Source organism: Hypomesus nipponensis, chromosome 14 (genome assembly GCF_054491055.1).
Source record: "Hypomesus nipponensis isolate SF chromosome 14, ASM5449105v1, whole genome shotgun sequence".
Lineage (NCBI taxonomy): Eukaryota > Metazoa > Chordata > Actinopteri > Osmeriformes > Osmeridae > Hypomesus > Hypomesus nipponensis.
In genome coordinates, this window is record NC_140374.1 from 20,195,700 (window position 1) to 20,217,500 (window position 21,801).

The 21,801-nt window shown below is 49.4% G+C and overlaps 1 protein-coding gene across 3 annotated transcripts in view; it reads left to right on the forward strand.

The window, feature by feature from the left end:
- The window catches only part of pde3a (phosphodiesterase 3A, cGMP-inhibited), a 72,017-nt gene that overhangs the window by 33,868 nt on the left and 16,348 nt on the right, over positions 1 to 21,801 (forward strand). For 2 of the 3 annotated variants that reach the window (XM_084672608.1, XM_084672606.1), the window contains exons 2-4: positions 6,521 to 6,571; positions 13,401 to 13,661; positions 16,675 to 16,832. In XM_084672608.1, the coding sequence (XP_084528734.1) occupies positions 6,521 to 6,571; positions 13,401 to 13,661; positions 16,675 to 16,832 (470 nt within the window). The remainder of the gene's footprint in view (positions 1 to 6,520; positions 6,572 to 13,400; positions 13,662 to 16,674; positions 16,833 to 21,801) is intronic. The other variant, XM_084672607.1, reaches the window with a different exon arrangement.

Consider the following 21,801-nt stretch of genomic DNA (forward strand, 5'->3'; position numbering starts at 1 on the left):
TTTTGTCTTCCCTCCACACGGCCTCTTCCCTTTGGCAGCTCACCTCTATGGTTCCCTCCAGCGATGACGCAAATGACCCACACAGACTAGCCCCCACGGTGAAACCTGTAAAACATTAGCCAGCATGAATCAGAAGGCTCTCAAGCAGACCTTAACGGGCGTCCTCCCCAGATGCCTGGCTGACGCTGTGGGGAGGAGCACAGGAAGGGAGGGGCGTGGCCCCCTCGGTCACCTGGACCCGGACAGACCGGACCAGAGACAGACCTGGCGTCTTGGTCCTGCCTTTCCACTTAGCTTCCAAGACACAGCACAGCACATTTACATTGCGTTTCACCATTTTCTTTAGCAGACACTTTGATCCAAAGGGCTACACAAGGAAGTGATTGTGAAAAAGTCCAGCAGAAGATCGAGTATCAGGAGAGCATCGTTTTCACTGTTTTTCGGTGGTCAGAGTAAATGAACGGTCTATATTTACCTGGCATGTTGCAAAGTAACCACATCTCAGCTACCAGGCTTGGTGAACAATCATAAATCTAAACTACGGGGCAATAAAAACTTCCAAACTGCAATATTACATAGTATAGTGCAGCAAAAACCTTGTCATATCGTAAGTGCGTTAGCAAACAATTGTGTGGGTGTCATGTATTGCCAGGCATTGGTACAGCAGGATCTCAAATACCTGCAGAGAAAATACAAATTTGCAGGTATCAGAAGAAGTAATGTACCGCTAAGTGTTGCTTTTGGTGCCCCTAGGCCAAGCAGAGTACACACAATTCTCAACAGAATTTAAATTTTCCTCACATTATCGGACTCTCTTGGATTGTTCCTTTGATTCTAGAGAGTGCTGTGAAGGAAGAGATGTTGGTCTGACAGTAACACAACATATTCAGCTTCTCCCTCTCAACATGCGGCTCACCAGTTATTTGATGTTTAGTTATTCCTTCTCTCCAGGCCCTTATAGACAATAAGCATCCACATCAATACCGCTTTGAACAATTTGCAGAAGTGCGAGTTCTTCTCTCTAGTCACATTCGTTATGGGCGTCTCCGCAAGCCGCAATTCAAATTCAAAATTCCATCATGAGAAGGAGTCAAACTTAAGCTGTCACTAGAATACGGTACCATTCCTTACTTTCTCCCTCATTATTTTGACTTATTTCAATACACTGCTGTACAGTTCTTCCAAACTCTTTGATATTTTATGGATGTAGTCTTCTCTGTAAAAGTTCCTGTTCTGGAATATAACATGCAAATTGTGTGTAAAAAGACCCAATTGTAGGTTTTGCATAGTGTATGGAAGCCCAGAGGGACCAAAAGCATTAGCTCTCGGTGAACAGCACAGGGGCAGAGCAGAAGGTGCAGTGGTGTCATGCTTGCCCCTCTGACGTGTGTGATGTAACCAGAGGAGTGGTATGCCCAAGGTTGCTGCACATGTGGCTCTAATCATGGGAAGATTGCCACCTGCAGGTAAAACGTGTCATTGCAACGCTGTCCTCACAAACACCAACCCCTATGTTGATATAATTGGTGAATTCATGAACAAAGTTGACAATGGGGCTGTGATGTGTTTGGTGCTGAGAACCAAGTAGGTCGGTGTATTTCAACAGCACCTGGGAGCAAGGCATTGTGGGAAGTGACACAAATCAAATGTTGTCACGAAAGTTGACAGGCCATGACAGGTTGACAGATTTTGGTGGGACTAGGAACTAATTCTACTGTCTGAATTGTGACAAACAGTAAGTACTAATTTTATATGTATTTACATTGAGCAGTGCACAGCCCTGTATCGGCCCTGTATCTTTGTAGAAGGATACAGTGTGTGTGTGTGTGTGTGTGTGTGTGTGTGTGTGTGTGTGTGGAAGGTGTGTGTCTCTGTGTGTGTGTTTGTGTATGTTTGTACACCATAATACTGAGCCTAGTCTGATTAATTAGACTTAGAGATGGCTGCCAAAAGCCTACGGTAGAGTTGATTGGAAAGCCCTAGGATCGACCTCCCAGCTCTCCAACATGGGCTTAATTAGACTCCAACTAACATCCAAACTGGCCACCCCCCCTCCCACTTTCCACCCCTGCTCCCCTCTCCCAAACACACACAAGATAGGGCCACTTCTTTCTGGCTGAAGTGCGGAAACTTTGCTTCTCTGTGTGCACCCTTTCTCCAGCCAGTCAGTCAGTCAGCTCGTTGTGGTGGCATGTCTCCTGATGATCCAAAGAGACAGATTTTAACTCCACTGATATGAAGCCACTAATGACGACCAAAACTGGACGCAGGCAAAATGGAGCAGAGAGAGAGAGAGAGAGAGAGAGAGAGAGAGAGAGAGAGAGAGAGAGAGAGAGAGAGAGAGAGAGAGAGAGAGAGAGAGAGAGAGAGAGAGAGAGAGAGAGAGAGAGAGAGAGAGAGAGAGAGAGAGAGAGAGAGAGAGAGAGAGAGAGAGAGAGAGAGAGAGAGAGAGAGAGAGAGAGAGAGAGAGAGAGAGAGAGAGAGAGAGAGAGAGAGAGAGAGAGAGAGAGAGAGAGAGAGAGAGAGAGAGAGAGAGAGAGAGAGAGAGAGAGAGAGAGAGAGAGAGAGAGAGAGAGAGAGAGAGAGAGAGAGAGAGAGAGAGAGAGAGAGAGAGAGAGAGAGAGAGAGAGAGAGAGAGAGAGAGAGAGAGAGAGAGAGAGAGGAGGGGGGAATGAAAGAGAGACAGGATAGAGGGACAGAGAGAATGATGATAATAATAATACATTTTATTTATATAGCGCTTTTCAAGGTACTCAAAGTCGCTTTACAGAGTCCAGCATTCATTCAGATTTAGAAAAAAAAAAATGCTTCTGCTCATGACTGAGGGATTATAAAACACAACTATCAGTAATCTAGCACAAGGCTATATTCGTCCCGCTTCCGGTCCCCTTTGCACACGCTGTTAGAAAGGCTTGCGTAACAAAATAGAGTTGGTCAGAGTGACCCAGTGATAGTGGGACAGGGTTCTAAAAGGTCTTTGGGTAAGGAGGGATGAAAGAGGCTCCACAAAATCAAGTTAAATGGTGATGTTTCAGCATCGGACTGGATGAGGTAACCTGTGAGGTCGGGTCAACTGGTGTGGCGTGTTGGAGCCCTCGGTATTGACTCACTAACAAACTGCCTTTCAAACACAAACACATTTTTACAACCGTTGTTGAGACTGGTTAATCATGGTGTGGTGCAGCATACACCCACCATAGTCACACCCTCGGGTGTGTGGAAGCCCACAGGCCTCCTGGTTTAAAGCGATGTTAACAGGCCAGAGAACGAGCCATCTCTCATCATCTTTCTCCCCCTGGTCGGTGTCTCTACGGCCAACTTTCGCTATGCCAAAGTCACATTGGGTAACAGTTAAAGACAGCCTAAAGACTTGAAGTCTCAAGATGCCACAGTGGGATGCTTCAAGTGGCCCTGGGTAAAGGGAAACAGTTCCACAAAGGTGCCTGAGGCCTTATAAGGCCAGCTGCTGTCTCCATCTTAGCCTCCATAGCATCAAAAAGGGTGGGACCCACTCAGTCCCCATCCTAGCTGGGCCCGAAGCCCTGCAGATGCTCCCCTGGCCCCTAAGCATAGCTGATTAAACTGTTCCATTCATTCCGGAGCTGCCTTTTCTTCAGTGTCTTGGCACAGACTCTTTAGACACGTACCTGACCTTCCAAAATGGCTCCAACCGCACAGTTCACCAACAGAAATATTACTCACGATCGTGATGAAACAATAAATATGCCAGAAAATTATTTCAGAATGTAGCTGGAGCCACATAAAAATGCCTCTTGTCTTATTGAGTGTGTCGTGTTGTTCTGGTAGCTAGCTCCCTGATTGAAAGACAAGTATTTTGTCTACTTCCTCCTCCAAAGGCAAGAAACGATTTTTCTCCAGTGGACTCATTTTGGATCCCCATAAATCAAATTTCTATTGCTGGAAATGGTGGGAAGGCATTGCAGGCACTGGCTGGTCCTGAATGAGGTGAGCGCCTAATGAATCTAACAGAGGGGGGAAACAAAGGCCAGAGCTTGGTCTAAGTTGTTATTTCTCTCTGTAGGTGCGCTAGAAATTGAACACAAAAACAAGACTTTGTCCTTCTGCAGAGGAGAACCGTCTACTGGTGCTTGGAGTGCAGCCATGATCAACCTTGAGATTTCTAAGAAATCATTCATGTGCGGTTTTACCTCTTCTGTCAAAATATAGGCCCCGTCTTCGGATGTTTTCAGCAGAACCTTCGATGGCTTCTCTCTTTTTACCGTTGATATCTTGAAAGGAGCTGAACAACTAAGACATTAGGATATTCATCATCTGTTGATGGATGGACAAGTGTATTGATTCAGCAAATTGAATCCCGGCAGAATGTAATGTTGATTTAAAGTCTTCCCTGCAGTGAAGCATATTTACCTCTTGCTTCCACTCCCATCTGGATATGCCATTGTTAGCCTCAAAATCCTTTCTCTTTGTTCTTATCGTGATCATTTGGATCTCTCCGCTGGAACAGTGACCGGGCGGATTATATTGATGGCGACGGTTTGAAACGGTCTAGAAAACGTAAAAGTTAGCTCTGTTAGCAACCGTAGCACGCGTTTGTCAGGCGTTTATCAATAATCATATGCGTCGAAGGGAAGTCGCCATCTACATTGGCCTAAAAAGTCACCCTGTAATAAGGGAGCTTTAAGCGGGGCTCATGTTTAATGCTGTCCTTTGATTCCTTAGGGAATTTGGGTCTTTTTCTTTTTTTTGTTTAGCACGGATCAAAGAAGAAGCTGTGGAAGCGTGCATGTTCTGGGGCTGCCACTCGCAGCCGGGAGATGAAAGGTTGGGTTATGCAAGGCTGAAGGCCTGTTTATGTGTGCTCATGGAGAGTCTAGTGATGCTAGAAGCTTCTAATGGAGGAGGATCGTAGCCACAAAGGAGCCCCCTGCCTGGCTGTCGACTCTTGCCACACACCAAAGCCTTTTCACCAGGCCAGTAATGAGAAAAGACAAACATCTTACCGGCCGGCCAATACTACCACCACCCCACCTCCCCACCCCTCCGGGTCACTTACATGTTTATACGGTCAACCTTTTACACAGCTGAACGCTTGTTGACTTCATTTCAGGCGGAAAAAGTGTGGTCATTCGAATGCATGAGAGAGCGGACACTTGATGGAGCCTTATAATATTTTTGTATGATTTGTATGATAGCTGCTAGTGAAAAAGGGGAAACACCTCAGGTATTAAAATTTGAGTGCTTTCACTTCTAACCAACCGTCCATTGAGTCATTTGCTGCTGTTCCATCTCTGTGAATGTGTGGATGAAGATTTAGTGGTTTGTGAACCGGTCAGAACAAATGTCTTTGCATTCTCTCTGAATCAGAGGTAGTATTTTAACTTTAGCACACAGAGGCTAACATGTCCAGTTTGATTTAGGGTTTCTTATAACACCCCTTGACCTCCTGACAGGGCCACAGGAAGTCCATGCCATGCTTTGTTTATAACGCTGTTGCACTGTGGGAAAACACGATGCCAGCACAGCAGTACTACTGTATATCAGACTACACCACAAGCCAAGATCTCATGTTTTCACTCTATGACACCCCGCAACACACACACGCATTGTAAACAAACCCAGCATTTTGACGCGATCATACAGCTCTCCCACCAGCACTCACCCTTTGCGCACAGTTGCGGTATGTCACCGTGTCGGGGCGAGGGAGGGGTGGAGGGAGGGGGCGGAAGGTGCTCCTAGGGTGAAGCCCTTCTGATGACAAAACGAGTGACGCTGTCCGCAGCGTCATGGCAATGGGGGAGGATGACGACGTGGGCTCTGGGTGACGCGCCAGGTCGACTCCCGAGTCAAGTGGAAAATGGCTTTACAAGGCCTGTGGGAGGACACGGCGGCTGGAAATGACAGAACATGAAAGTCCTCGGCCTCCTCTAACCCATTAGACTGTGACAGGAGCCCAAGTCAACCAAACCTGACTGTGAAATTGAATTAGGAAAAATCTGCGCTTAATGAAAAGTGAAAAACAGATCAGCCCTTAAAGCCGTAATGAAGCCACCTCCCCCTCCACCTCCACCTTCCCCTCCACCTCCCCCTCCACCTTCCCCTCCACCTCCACCTTCCCCTCCACCTCCCCCTCCACCTTCCCCTCCACCTTCCCCTCCACCTCCCCCTCCACCTTCCCCTCCACCTCCCCCTCCACCTTCCCCTCCACCTCCCCCTCCACCTTCCCCTCCACCTCCACCTCCCCCTCCACCTTCCCCTCCCCCTCCACCTTCCCTTCCACCTCCCCCTCCACCTCCCCCTCCACCTCCACCTTCCCCTCCACCTTCCCCTCCACCTCCCCCTGTTCCTGGTTTCTTTCCTGCCCTCACGTCCTTTTGTTCGTCGCCATGGAGATCGCTGCCTGGGAGGACGTTTCCTCGGGCTGGGGACAGAGAAGATGTTTGTGAAATGAGACTGTGGGTCAACGCGTTGACACGCGTCACTGTTGAATATGTCCCAACATGGGTTTGAATCCCGACCTTCTCCCTCTGTCTCCCAACAGATGCTTCCTTACTCAGAATGGGACCAGAGGAGAGGCTCTCGGGGATCCCAGGTCAGTGTTCTCTGATGGACAAAGAGACAGAGACAGACAGACAGACACAGACACAGAGACAGAGACAGAGACAGACACAGACACAGACACAGACACAGACACAGACAGAATTAGACAGACAGACAGAAATAGACAGACAGACAGAAATAGACAGAGATAGACAGACAGACAGAAATAGACAGACAGACAGACAGACAGAGATAGACAGAGATAGACAGACAGACAGACAGAGATAGACAGACAGACAGACAGACAGACAGACAGACAGACAGACAGACAGACAGAGATGGACAGAGACAGACAGACAGACAGACAGACAGACAGAGATGGACAGAGATAGACAGACAGACAGACAGACAGACAGACAGACAGACAGAGATAGACAGACAGACAGAGATAGACAGACAGACAGACAGACAGAGAGAATCAGAGAGAGAGAGAATCAGAGTGGGAGACACTGTGTGATAAAGCACAAATTTATCCTTTTGTCACCCACACACACATTATGTAATTATATGGCCCAAAAATAGCCACCGCTAATAAACCTCTCGAGCCGAGGGTTTATGACAGGTTCACACGTCACTCTGACCAAGGTCTTTTTTTCTGCTGTGTTAGACTGAAGAACAGGGGTGTGACATGGGGCAGTAAACCACGTTTTAACACACCAGGTCAAGGCAACGCCAGTGAGGGCTGAAAGAGAAGCATGGAGCAGAGGTCTAGTACGACCGATCAACACACTGGATCTCTACAGTGCAAGTTTCTGTTCTCTCTGTACTTGTGTGTGCACATGGTCGTGTGCGTGGGTGTGTGTGTGTGTGTGTGTGTGTGTGGGAGAGCACAATGTATTGGACAGCTACTGAACAGAACCAGGGGGCAACATCTCCAGAGTTGCTGAGGTACAAACAAAGCCTCTAGCTCTGGCTTGGTCGTATGTGAGTGTGCTGACCTGTATAGTTCCAATCAGGAGGATATCCTCAAGTGAATGGATGGTGTGTCTGGTCCCTCCGTGTCTTCACGGCTGGCACGGTTCACCTCTAAGCCCGGGGTTTGGGGAGAATCAGGAACACTGGGCAGAACTAATGAGTCTTGCAATGCAAGGTTTACTTTTCCCGGCAAACCAAATGACACATTTATTCCACTGCAGAACAAAACCAGTTTTGCTGAAAGTGGATGTATCCTCTGGGAAGCTCATTGAAATCTTCGGTTTTTGAAATGTTATCTGCGTCTCATATCGGTTTGTCATGAGCGGATGCAGGATGACCAGTCCGCTTGGTGAGTGATGGCCTGGCTTGGGGGCTGTCTCAGACTGCGTTTTGAGAGGTGTACTGGTTCAGTCAGGGGGGTGGGGGGGGGCTGGATGCGGTGTGGGTGGAGGTGGTGGGGGGGGGGGGGATTTGCCAACAAGAACACATTAGTGGGGTCATTTTCCCAACCACACCTTTTCCCTCTCTGAAGCCTGCGGTGGATGTTTCAACTTAAGGATCGACACTGAACTCATGTATGGAAAGAGCTACTCAAATATTTATACTCCACTTTAAGAACACATTGGTTTTGGAACTTTAGGTGAGATTTTTGGACAAAAGACAGGTTGTGGGGTCAGATATCACTATGTAGTATGTACAGGTTGTGGGGTCAGATATCACTATGTAGTATGTACAGGTTGTGGGGTCAGATATCACTATGTAGTATGTACAGGTTGTGGGGTCAGATATCACTATGTAGTATGTACAGGTTGTGGGGTCAGATATCACTATGTAGTATGTACAGGTTGTGGGGTCAGATATCACTATGTAGTATGTACAGGTTGTGGGGTCAGATATCACTATGTAGTATGTACAGGTTGTGGGGTCAGATATCACTATGTAGTATGTACAGGTTGTGGGGTCAGATATCACTATGTAGTATGTACAGGTTGTGGGGTCAGATATCACTATGTAGTATGTACAGGTTGTGGGGTCAGATATCACTATGTAGTATGTACAGGTTGTGGGGTCAGATATCACTATGTAGTATGTACAGGTTGTGGGGTCAGATATCACTATGTAGTATGTACAGGTTGATATTAGCAGAATACCCAGTATGTTCCATGTCATACTGAAGTCATGAACAAGTTACAACTTTTGCCGTCAGATGAACACTGACGACATTGGGACGAGAGTGGGACCGAGTGGTTAAAACATTTGACTGTAGATGAAGATGATGCAGGTTCAAATTCCCCCTTTGCTGTGTGTTGCTTTGGGAAAAAAAGCATCTGCTAAATGTACACATTAGTATTACTCGTCTAAAAGGTGTGTATCCCACTGTCACAGTTGTGACTAAGTGTTAGTGCAGGATGTACAATTGTTCAAGATCAACTGCTATCATGAATGCCGTCTCTACAACACGGTACCACTCATCACTCACAAGTGACAGTGCAGGTAGATGTGCTTGCTGCATGTCTGTGTGCATCTAGTCTTCACATATCTATAACAGACTGTGTGTGTGCATCTGCTCTCTACATATCTATCTATAACAGACTGTGTGTGTGCATCTGCTCTCTACATATCTATAACAGACTGTCTTCCTGTCCTCTCATGTCTTCCTCCTCACTTTCTGACTTCTTTCTTTCTCTCTCTCTCTCTCTCTCTCTCTCTCTCTCTCTCTCTCTCTCTCTCTCTCTCTCTCTCTCTCTCTCTCTCTCTCACTCTCTCCCCCTCTCTCTCTCTCTCCCCTATCCCTCTCTCTCTCTCTCTTTCTCTCTCTCTTTTTCTCTCTCTTTCTCTCTCTCTCTTTCTCTCTCTCTTTTTCTCTCTCTCTTTTTCTCTCTCTCTTTTTCTTTCTCTCTCTCTCTCTCTTCTCCCTCTCCCTCTCCCTCTCCCTCTCCCTCTCTCTCTCTCTCTCTCTCTCTCTCTCTCTCTCTCTCTCTCTCTCTCTCTCTCTCTCTCTCTCTCTTCATCATGTCCTCTCCTCAGCCAAAAGGCTGGAATCCAGAGATTCAGAACAGAGAATAGGAAAAACAAAAGTCCTCTCTTCTAGGAGATGGTATGGCTGCATGTTTGGGGTCAATTGGGCCGACCTTTCCCAGTAAATCTTTAATGAGGCAGTTACTCTTTTGTTTTGTTTTGATTTTCGTCCTTTTAATAAAATATGGAATAGCGTGTAATAGTATCCCACTTGCGCGGTCTGGCTCTACCCTGCCAGAGGAAGACAGAGAGAGAGGGAGAGGGGGAGAGGGGGAGAGGGAGAGGGGGAGCTGGTTTGGGTTTAGCAGTTGTAACAGAGGCGAGAAGAGAGAGTTCAGTGTTACAGGGCTGTGCTGTGGTTCACACTGTATTGCTGCCCTGTTATTCTAACCAGAGAACACCATCTCCCAGACTCCTCTTGAACTAATCTTTGCAGACTGATACAATCAGAGCCATTACAGGAACAGTACTGCTGAAATATAAGACCTCACAATCAGAGCCATTACAGGAACAGTACTGCTGAAATATAAGACCTCACAATAAGGATTTTTAAACCATCCAGGAGGTTTTGTGCAAATGAAATTATTCTTGCCAAAACAATGAAACCTTTTTAAGAGCCTTTCATTTTGAAATATCCCAGTTCAGCAAATTCCTACATTTTGTCAAGTCGTGTGTGTCATGAACTTTATCGGTCACATGTCCGTAGTGGGTTCACCAGTTCAAAGACCACAGCCTAGAGGATTGGTCAACAGCAGAACAGGGTAGATGAAGCCTCTGGCCAAGTCAGAGTGTTCTTCTCGGTTGTCAAGGAAACGTGTGGCGGGGATCCAGCGCAGCTTGGCGACCCCCAGCACACATCCCCGCCCCTGCCAGTGCACCTGGAGCAAGTGTTTCACCACACGTTGTTTTTCCTCCATCTTATGTCGACGTTAGCGACTCTCTGCGGTGCAAAAACAAACGTATCCATCCTGAGGATTTGGCTTCACATGTCCACGGCTGTCTGGGATGAGGCCTTGCATCATTCTCATCGACGTGTGTGTGTGTTACCCGCCGTGACAGGCCGGTTTTATTTCGCCTTTTGCATTGCGGCTTGTTGTGCGCGCGCGCGCGAGAGAGAGTATGTGTTTTGTGTGTGCTTGTTTGGAGATGAGGCGACCCCCTCAGGGTCGGGGCTGGGTCTGTCCAAACAGCTGCTCTCTGGGAGCCATCTTCCCGCTCCAGCTCCCATCCACAGCCCTCGTCTACATCACATGGCAGACGAGCTGAGAGGCGTGTTTACTTCTTAGCCTTGGCGTCTGCCCCGGAGGGGTGGGGAGACGAGGAGAAGGGATAGGAGAGGAAGGAGGAGGAGAGGAGGACAGAGGAGAGGCCAGGAGAGGAGGACAGAGGAGAGGAAAGGAAAGGAGAGGAGGACAGAAGAGAGGCCAGGAAAGGAGAAGACAGAGGAGAGGCCAGGAGAGGAGGACAGAGGAGAGGAAAGGAAAGGATAGGAGGACAGAAGAGAGGCCAGGAAAGGAAAGGAGAGGAGGACAGAAGAGAGGCCAGGAAAGGAAAGGAGAGGAGGACAGAGGAGAGGCCAGGAGAGGAGAAGACAGAGGAGAGGCCAGGAAAGGAGAGGACAGAGGAGAGGCCAGGAGAGGAGGACAGAGGAGAGGAAAGGAAAGGATAGGAGGACAGAAGAGAGGCCAGGAAAGGAGAGGAGAGGAGGACAGAAGAGAGGCCAGGAAAGGAAAGGAGAGGAGGACAGAGGAGAGGCCAGGAGAGGAGGACAGAGGAGAGGAAAGGAAAGGATAGGAGGACAGAAGAGAGGCCAGGAAAGGAAAGGATAGGAGGATAGAGGATAGGCCAGGAAAGGAGAGGAGGACAGAAGAGAGGCCAGGAAAGGAAAGGAGAGGAGGACAGAGGAGAGGCCAGGAAAGGAGAAGACAGAGGAGAGGCCAGAGAAGGAGAGGAGGACAGAGGAGAGGAGATCATCTGTTCAGCAGTCCTTCTCTGGCCTTCCAATGGTTTGTGGTTTGAGACTGTGGTGTCATGACTGTCACACTGTGAAGCTACAGTAGGTCTGTTAACATCAGGATCCTGGTGCAAAAAGACTGGGGTCACATGAAATATTTTGAACATTTTTCTGAATACTTTGACATGGAAATATGGTATGGAACTTTAAAGCATATTTTCTTTATGTAAATATTGCAAAATGTCAAAGCTCTGTAAAACCTACAACTTTTTATGAGGTGCTTTCTACCATTCAATTCCAGACAACACTGGAGAATCCCTAGATGAGATAAATAATCAAGTTTTGAACCAAAACAAATGCAAAGTATACGGTTAGGGCCCTAAGTTCTGGCCGTGTTAACCAGAACAGCATTTGTGTGTGCCCAGCAGTGTGTGGAAAGAGAACGGCAGTTTGCGGGTTAGCAGTCAGATAACATTCTTTCTGTAGAGTAGGAGGAGAACTCTAGAGGACTTATTAGATAAATGTGCTTCCAGTTAGAAGTGGCAGTTTTCTTTTTGCTGTGGTGGTCACCGCTTTTGGCGGGACACAAGGAAAGGCGTCGTGAACTTCTCACTTTTCCCCTCAAATCAAGTCCCTGAACACACAATGGTGTCTTCACCAAGCCTGATGGGCAGATGAGGGTTTAGGGCTGGTGGTAAACCTGAAGGTTAAAGGGTCAAATCCCCAACAAGTCTGAGCTGAGCACTGGAAGGGGATTTTACTGCATGCAACCTGCTGTTACAAATGGCCTGTCCAATAGCTGTTTAAAATACGGTTGCATGACTATATCCACTCCTGCCTGGACTATAAACATTTACTGTTGATGATGATGTTGAAAAGTGCTGTTGGTTCAGTGGAGACATATAAGGTAAAGAGTAGCACCTATGTAGTTTACACGAGCGACTACAATAACATCCCATAATAGGCTGGTTAATGTCAACTTTGTTTTTACCTTTCAGTATAGTTGTCACTGAATCAGCTATTGTTTCAGGTGAATAGTGCTGTGCACTGCTATAGCAAGAAGAAATACAAGCGTTCTCAAAGAACATTGTTTAAAATCACCCAGGAATTACCATTAGGATGTTCCTACAATAGTTAAAAGTTAATATATATATATTTTTTTTTTTGCAGTATTGTAGACTTTGGGTGTTTGGGAATCTTAAGCTAGCTCTTCAACCTCTATCATAATGCTAACTGTCTCTTATTGAAACACGACCCGTCATGAACCCTCAGAAATGACTGTTGAAGTATAGTCAGTCTAAAGAATGAGTGAGACTAGCTAGCGAGGAACACTACGTCTGGCTTTGTGTGAAAATGGGGGAAAGACTTATAACCGCCACGTGAGGTCACCCGAACGTCACCTGAATGTCACCGCTAACCACTTTATCTCCCGATGCGGGCGAAGCCGGCGTATGCTTTCTGTCGCCGTGCCGACCACTCGCCAAACCAGACCTCTCGGCGCTCCTGTCAGTGCTGTCCATCTGTTAGCGTCACCTCGCATTATCTACATTAACATCGCCATTCACCTCTCCTTCCCTCTTCTCCCACCCCCTCTTTCTCTCCCTCTCTCTCATTCTCTCCTTCTCTCTCTCCCTCCTCTTCTTGCTCGCTCGCTCGCTCTCTCCCCTCTTCTCTTATTCCATATCCCTTCTCTCTCATTCTCTTTCTCCACCTCTACTCTCTATCGCTCTTTTCCCTCTCTCTCTCTATCTATCCCTCCCTCATTCTCTCAACCTCCTCTCTCTCTCTCTCTCTCTCTCTCTCTCTCTCTCTCTCTCTCTCTCTCTCTCTCTCTCTGTCTCTCTCTGTCTCTGTCTCATTCTCTCCCCCTCCATCTCTCTCCCTCTCTCCCGCCTTCTTTCCCTCTCTCCCTGCCTCTCTCGCCCCCCCACAGTCCTCAGGCACCAGCGTGACGGTGGACATCTCCGTCATGGGCGAGGCCCACGGGCTGATCTCAGACCTGCTGGCCGACCCCTCCCTCCCCGCCAACACCTGCACGTCTCTGAGGGCCGTGAGCAGCCTGCTCACCACCCAGCTCACCCTGCAGCCCCTGCACCGGCCCCGCCTCGCTCCCCTGCTCAACCTCGCCGACGCCTACACCTGCTCTGACTCTGAGGAGGGGCCCGACAGGGGGGAGAAGACCCCCTTCCCCAAGGTAGGCACTGATGCAAGATGGGATTTGGAGTTGACGTTGCGGGGGACCAGGATGGCAGTGGGTACTGTGTGAACAGAAAATGAATCTTGATGACATTTCTGCATTTGTTTTGCAAAGTGAAGAACTTTCCTGAGTACTCAGTTGATTATCCAACACAATGGGAGCTTTACCATGGATGTCTTTCATTTCCCCCATGTGACATAAAACACACTCACACACACCACGCACACACACAAGCACGCACTCGCACGCCCGCACGTTCATGGCTGAGCGGCCTCTAAAGAGCTCTCCCTCGCCCTGTCTTCCACTGCAGAACACGGGGATGTTTTCACTGGGCTCAGAAGCCAGAGGAGAAACAGGCAGTGTACGTCTGATGCTTCGACTGTAGACTGTTCTCTCTTTCATATCCACAGCTGTGTCAACAAGACAGATGTGGAAAGGCAGACAGTGTATGCGTGTGTGTGTCTGTGTGTGTGTGTGTGTGTCGGCAGAGTAAGGAGGAGTGATGAGGGCAGCCGTGAAGGTGAACTAGGCCCTCAGAGAGTTGTACAGGAGGCAGAGTGTATATTTACAGACAGGAACCTCCCCTTCCTCCCCTCCTCATTGACGACACTCCATTTATATCAGAGCCATCATCTCAGGGAGATGTACACCGTTTTCTCATCTCTCTCACTCTGTCTCTGTCTCTGCCTCTCTCTCTCTGCCTCTGTCTCTCTCTCTCTCTCTCTCAGTCTCTGCCTCTGCCTCTCTCAGTCTCTGCCTCTCTCTCTCTCTCTCTCTCTCAGTCTCAGTCTCAGTCTCTGCCTCTCTCAGTCTCTGCCTCTCTCTCTCTGTCTCTCAGTCTCAGTCTCTGCCTCTGCCTCTCTCTCTCTGCCTCTCTCTCTCAGTCTCAGTCTCTGCCTCTGCCTCTCTCAGTCTCTGCCTCTCTCTCTCTGTCTCTCTCTGTCTCTCTCTATCTTAGTCTGCCCCTCTCTCTCTCTCTGTCTCTCTCTCAGTCTCCGCTTCTCTCTCTGTCTCTCTATCCATATGTCTCTCTCTCTAGGGGTAGAGCTGATGGTTCTCCCCGTCATCAAGTCAGTCCCAAGGCTGACAGGATGTATTTTTAGCCCGACAAAACGCACACCCAAAAAACTTTGTAAAACAAGCTAATCCAAACTGTTCCCCCACCGCGTGGAGAGGCTGTCCTCATTAGGCCTCCCCTCTACGGCTGTGGGGGTGAGGAGCGCCCGTGTGTGTGTGTGTGTGTGTGTGTGTGGGGGGGGGGGTTAGTGCAGTTAGCCACCATGCTAAGTGCCTGAGGAGAGAAGTGGACGGGGGTACGGTGTGTGTGTGTGTGTGTGTGTGTGTGTTGGGCCGGGAGAGGGTAATGGAAAGCCCTATGCTTGCTTTTCCTCCCTGAGAAGTTTGACATCCGCTGTGGGTGCATGTTGATGGCTTTCTAGAGCTTTCTAAAGGGAAACATGCACCCCCCCTTCTCTCCCCAACATGCTGCATGTTCTCTTATTTTTCTGCTGAGCTACAAGAAAGGAACGCTCAGGGCAGATGGAATACCAACATGAATAACATCAATATGAAACATCATCGTTAGCCGACCGTTGGAAAACCTGGCTTAACTGTCTTTGTCAAATAAACAAACGCTTTCAGTAGAAAAACGTTATATCTAAATGGATTATCCAATGAAGCGCATCAAGTAACATCCATCATCCAAATCGTGTAGGACTTTGGTGTCGCAGCTTCAATATTTTTCTCTCCGGTCGACCTGGTTTAGCCATGCTGTGTGTGTGTGTGTGTGTTTGGGGGGGGGGGGGTTCTACTTTCATACCAACACGTGTGCGTGTGCGTGTGTGTGTGCGCATTAAGAGGGTCTATGCATGCTTAAAATACACACATGGTTTGTGTGTGTGTACGTGAGTGTGCCAGGAGTGTGTGTGTGTGTGTGTGTGTGTGTGTGTGTGTGTGTGTGTGTGTGTGTGTGTGTGTGTGTGTGTGTGTGTGTGTGTGCATCAGCAGCAGAGCCTCAGGCCCAGCTGTGAATGGGCTCCTCCAGGACTCCCTGGCTTTACTGGGTCACCCTGCGGGAGGCACAGAGAGCCCGTCACACTCAGCACTGGGCTGACAAGCTGCTGTGTGGCACCCAGCAGATGGGAGCATCACAGTAGCACACCTCGCTGGTAATCCCTGAGAGAGAGAGAGAGAGAGAGAGAGAGAGAGAGGGGGGGGGGGGGAGGGGAGGGGAGAGGGAGGGGGGAGAGGGGAGAGGGGAGGGGGGAGAGGGGAGGGAGAGGGGGGAGAGGGGAGAGGGGGGGAGGGGGTAAGGAGAGCGTGGGAGAGAGAGAAAGGGAGGGAGGGAGGCAGAGAGAGAAAGGGAGAGAGAGAAAGAGAGGGAGGGAGAGAGATGGGGAGGAGAGAGAGGCAGAAGATCCCTGGAATGGTTTTGTCCTGAGGAGTTTACGCCACACCTAAATCCATGGAAGAGATCCATGCGGACTGGGAGCCCAGACACAGCTGTCCTGCTGTGTCCTCCGTGTAGAAGGCTCTCACCATGCTCCCTGCTCACCGCTCATCTTTATGTATGAAGGGAAAAGGGCTGCTCTGCCAATTGTGAAACATTTCCTCACTCCAATCTGGTATTGCATCATTTGCTCCATAATGAGATTTTCGGATAAAACCGTGTCATAAATGTTTGTGTGGGTGTGTGTGTGTGTGTGTGCGTGTATATCTGTACGTGTGTGTGCATCCATGTGTGTGTGTATCAATGTGTGTGTGTATCCGTGTGTATCAATGTGTGTGTGTGTATCCGTGTGTATCAATGTGTGTGTGTGTGTGTGTGTGTGTGTATATCTGTATGTGTGTGTGCATCCATGTGTGTGTGTATCAATGTGTGTGTGTATCCGTGTGTATCAATGTGTGTGTGTGTATCCTTGTGTATCAATGTGTGTGTGTGTATCCGTGTGTATCAATGTGTGTGTGTGTATCCGTGTGTATCAATGTGTGTGTGTGTGTGTGTGTGCAGCGTCTGAGGAAGAGTCTCCACCCGGCCCTGCTGAGGAGGATCTCCTCCTCCTGGACCACCACCACCTCTGCCACGGGCCTGCCCACCATGGAGCCCAGCCTGGTGAGGAGGGACCGCAGTGCCAGCATCAAGCCCTACCACGAAGCCCTCACCTGCAGGTACACACAGCCACAGACACAGTCACAGACACAGCCACAGCCACAGCCACAGACACAGACACAGACACAGACACAGACACAGACACAGACACAGACACAGACACAGACACAGACACAGACACAGACAAAGACACAGCCACAGTCACAGCCACAGCCACAGACACAGACACAGACACAGACACAGTCACAGACACAGACACAGACACAGACACAGACACAGACAAAGACACAGCCACAGCCACAGTCACAGTCACAGCCACAGTCACAGTCACAGACACAGACACAGACACAGCAGCACTACACCGGGACCCGCCCCAGGCAAACACAAGCAAGATTAGACTGGAAGTATGCTAACAAAGTAGGTTCAACATACTGACGTGTTAAAGTTGTCGAGAAGCATGTGAATATGCTAAATCAGTAGGTGTTCAGAGTGAAATTCACTTTCAGTTGTGTAGAAAAAGATTAATATTATGCAAATATATTAAATTCTCATTTAATATATTTAATATGAGTATATACTTTATACTAAGTATACTTTTTCTTCTTGGAGGGGTCAATATGTGAATTTCTTTCGACTTAAAGGACATTGTCATATGTCTGTGGTTCCACTTTTGCTGCTCTGTCTCTGAGGGCAACAGTAACTGGATGAAACGTGATCCCATGAGGTTTCACACCCTCCCTGGTACCAGGCCAATGTATGGACTTCATAGGACCAGTGGTGACTTGTCATCACAAAAGTCAGTTCTGCTTAAACAAAAATCTCTAAACGTATTTCTTTAAAAAATCTGCTCAGCGTATGTGTCTCATCCTTCTTATGATGCCCCTGGACTGGGCCACACAGTATTCTTCAGGCTGCGCACTATTCTAATCCATTACATTCTAGTCTACTCATTCTACGTACTTATTTTCGCACTTTCTCTTTTTCTCTCTTTCTCTCCTCTATCCCCCCCATGTTCTTATTCTCATTTGTCTACTAGGGGTGGGAATCTTTTGGTAGCTCACGATTCGAATCAATTCTTGGGTTCATGATTCGATTATAAATCTATTCACAATTTTTTTTTGAAAAAAAAATGAAATGAATGATTCACATACATTTGTGAATCGATCCGAATCGCTAGCAAACTGAATCACGATTCAAATGTGAATCGTATTTTACCCACCAGACACAACGCGGCGTGAAATACCAGGAGGTTCTGGAGAGAAAGGCTTCCGCTCCTGCTGAGTTCACTGGGTTTGCCGTTTCAGTAGTGGATCCTCTGTCACGTGGGTTACGTAAGCATGACTGGACAGCACGGCCCAGCAGTCTGGGAAATGGACCGTGTGGACTGCAGACACGCTGTGGCCCCCAGCAAGGACCACATTAACCTGAATAACTAAGACTAGGAAGACACTCTGTGCACTTTAGTCCTGTGGTGATGCCAAAGGCACTGGGCAGATGTCTCCTGTGGGAGGTTTTGAGTCAGTGTGTGTGTGTGTGTGTGTGTGTGTGTGGGGGGGGGGCATCGTGATCCCCTGCAGGGGCTCTGTTTAGGAAAGTAGGGTGTGTGTTTGTGTACGTGGGCATGTGTGGGTGTTTGTTGAAAGACTGTGGTTGCAGTGTATGGTTGTGTGTAGGCTTACAGTATGTGTGTGTGCGCGTGTGTGTCAGCCTGTGTGTGTGTGTGTGTGTGTGTTGTTGTTGTTTCCGCGGGGGGAGGACTTTGGGAGACAGTAGTAAGGGGTACGTCAGGCTGCAGAAAAGTAGGATGAGGTAAGAGTCCAAGCTGAACGATGGGCACAAGGCCAGGATCGCACACTGGTCGGAATAAAAATATTCTTCTCGTCAGAAAATCCAAGCAGTTTACCCACCAAGAATACTGTTTTCCCGGTCACGATCTTACTGTTATTTCAGGTTATTTAGCTGTTGGTTGCTCTTGGAATTAAAACTGTGTTTCCGTTAAACTAGACTGTGTGTCGAGAATGAGTTTATATACCAGCGAAGAGCCGCCACAGACGTGAGCGTGTGTGTGTGTGTGTGCGTGTGTGTGCGTGCGTGCGTGCCGGCGGGCGTGTGTGAGACAGAATCCTTGCATGCTTCAGATGTGTGCATGTGCACTCAAGATAATTGATGCGGCCGGTTGTCTCCGTCGCCTCTGAAATATTTACCTCGACGGATAGAGAGGGGGAAGGGGAGGGGGGGGGAAGGGGGGCCCCTTCTTCTTACGCCCCCCCCCCACCCCACCCCCCATCATCTCTTCCCTGCCATGTTCATGACACAGACACGAAACTCCTCTCTGACGAAGGCGTTTGTCAGTAAATACAGATGCTGGCTGGCACGCCGAGGGGCGCTGTGGTGGATCGCATGCACAGGGCATGTCAGAGCCAGGATGCCTGTGGTGCGTGAAGGAGACGGACGGACGGACAGGGGAGGGGAGGGGGCAGGGCTGAACCAGTGTCAGAGTTGCTGACGCTAACGTGCCTCAGTTTTATTTGCCAGTGTAGCTTTATAAAAGTCTGTTGAAATGTGCTCCGAGGCCCCAGGGTTTAATTATTGATTGTTTAGAATAACAGAAAGCCTTCTGAGCCATGCGTGGCATGAAAACGCACTACGTGGTTGTACGGTAGATGGGGGTGTTGGGGGGGGGGGGGTCTGTGTGGGCTTGTGTGTATGTTTGTGCTTGCGTGTTTGCGTGTGTGTGTGTGCATGTGTGCCTACGTACCCGTGTGTGTGTGCCCACATACCCGTGTGTGTGTGTGTGTGCGCGAACGTGGGCAGACGCAAGCACACTTTGGGCATATTTGTGTATGAAGCACTCACTGCTCACCTTTTAGGAAGTGCAGCACCTGCAGAATCTCATCGGCCCAGGTGAGAGGAAAGGCCGTCTGGTAAAAGCACTCAAGGAGCGCCTGCCTGTTCCTCATCCAGCCACGTGGATCCTCCAAAGTGCTCACCTGCTCTGCACTGTTTATGGGCAGCAGGCTCTCGGGTAAAACTCCTACCACCGGAGCTAATGGAGCTGGCTGGTAGCGTCCACGCGACGTTAGACTGCACAAGCCCTAATGGGTTAGCTACAACACACAATCGACGCTGCGAGCCACGAGGCTCCGCCCACTGTGGCGCCGCCGCCGTGTTCGCTCTGTGTTTGAGAGACGCTTTCAGGTATTTTAGGTCCTTTTTCTTTGTTTTTTGCGAGTGTGTGCCTATGTACAGGCGAAGCGTCAGGCTTTCCCTGTCGTGTTTGGTTGTGTTTGCACAGGCCGTGGTGATGTCATAACGCGCTCAGTCAGTGTGAGCGAGCGGCGCGGGTTCTGTACACAGACGCCCCGTCGCCAGGGGCCACGCGCCGACGCCGTCTGACTCGCATGTGGCGGCGCGACGGTAAACAAACACCTGGGCCTCTTCGCTGTCTCGTGGAAGGGAGGGAGCGCCGTGTATCGACAGGAGGACTAACGGGGATCTCCAAACACTGGCTGGGTGGGTCTGGGGAGGGGGGACGCGGGGGAACATGGGGGGGACGGGGACGTGGGGGAACATGGGGGGGACGGGGACGTGGGGGAACATGGGGGGGACGGGGACGTGGGGGAACATGGGGGGAGGGGGGGACGTGGGGGGGAGGGGGAACGGAGGGGGGAATTGTCCTTCTGGGGAGCAGCACTGTCCTGCGGAGCCTGGAGGAACCTGGAACCATTCTGTCACTTCCTGGTTCTAAAGTGATCACCCCTCTGTCACATCCTCCCTCTGAGCAGATAACCACTGTGACACATCCTCATGCTAACCTGATAACCACTGTGATACATCCTCATGCTAAACTGACAACCACTGTGATACATCCTCATGCTAGACTGATAACCACCGTGACACATCCTCATGCTAGACTGATAACCACCGTGACACATCCTCATGCTAGACTGATAACCACCGTGACACATCCTCATGCTGCGCAGATGTCTCTCTGCTCTGCTAGCCTCCAGGTACAGGGGGGCAGAGGCCAGGCTTTAGAGAGCGGTCGGGGGGGGAAGGGAAGCAAACAACACATGGCTTCCATTGCGCGGCGGTCCGATCTGCAGAATCTTAATTAGGACATTACGAGTTTTGTATTTTCCATCATGTCAGCTTTTGATGACGTACAGGAACGCAGGAGGGATGGTGCCAGCTGTGGGCAGGTTATCAGAGCGGTCTGAGGCAGGTTATCAGAGTGGTCTGGGGCAGGTTATCAGAGTGGTCTGGGGCAGGTTATCAGAGTGGTCTGGGCCAGGTTATCAGAGTGGTCTGGGCCAGGTTATCAGAGTGGTCTGGGGCAGGTTATCAGAGTGGTCTGGGGCAGGTTATCAGAGTGGTCTGGGGCAGGTTATCAGAGTGGTCTGGGGCAGGTTATCAGAGTGGTCTGGGGCAGGTTATCAGACTGGTCTGGGCAGGTTATCAGAGTGGTCTGGGCAGGTTATCAGAGTGGTCTGGGGCAGGTTATTAGTGGTCTGGGGCAAGTTATTAGACTGGCCTGGGCAGGTTATCAGACTGGTCTGGGCAGGTTATTAGACTGGTCTGGGCAGGTTATTAGTGGTCTGGGGCAGGTTATCAGAGTGGTCTGGGGCAGGTTATTAGTGGTCTGGAGCAGGTTATCAGAGTGGTCTGGGGCAGGTTATTAGTGGTCTGGGGCAGGTTATCAGAGCGGTCTGGGGCAGGAGGCAACGGCAACGACCCCCGAGTCCCAGCGTCCCGGGTGCTGTTATCCCCCCACATCTGGGCCCAGCGTAGGCCTATTACTGGAAGCAGAATGTAATGGTACCCACTGTTTATCGTGGCATGGGGTTCTGTTCGTTTGGGCTCCCGACCAATGGTAATCTAGCAACCTGCAGAGTGTGTTAGAGTTAAACACTAGGGCAAACTACAGCTCAGAACAGGGCAAGGGATGCCAAAAGTTGCTTTACTGCATGCAAAGATAAGCAAAACCGGGGAACTTGTGAGAATTTACACACAACATAGCAATTTATA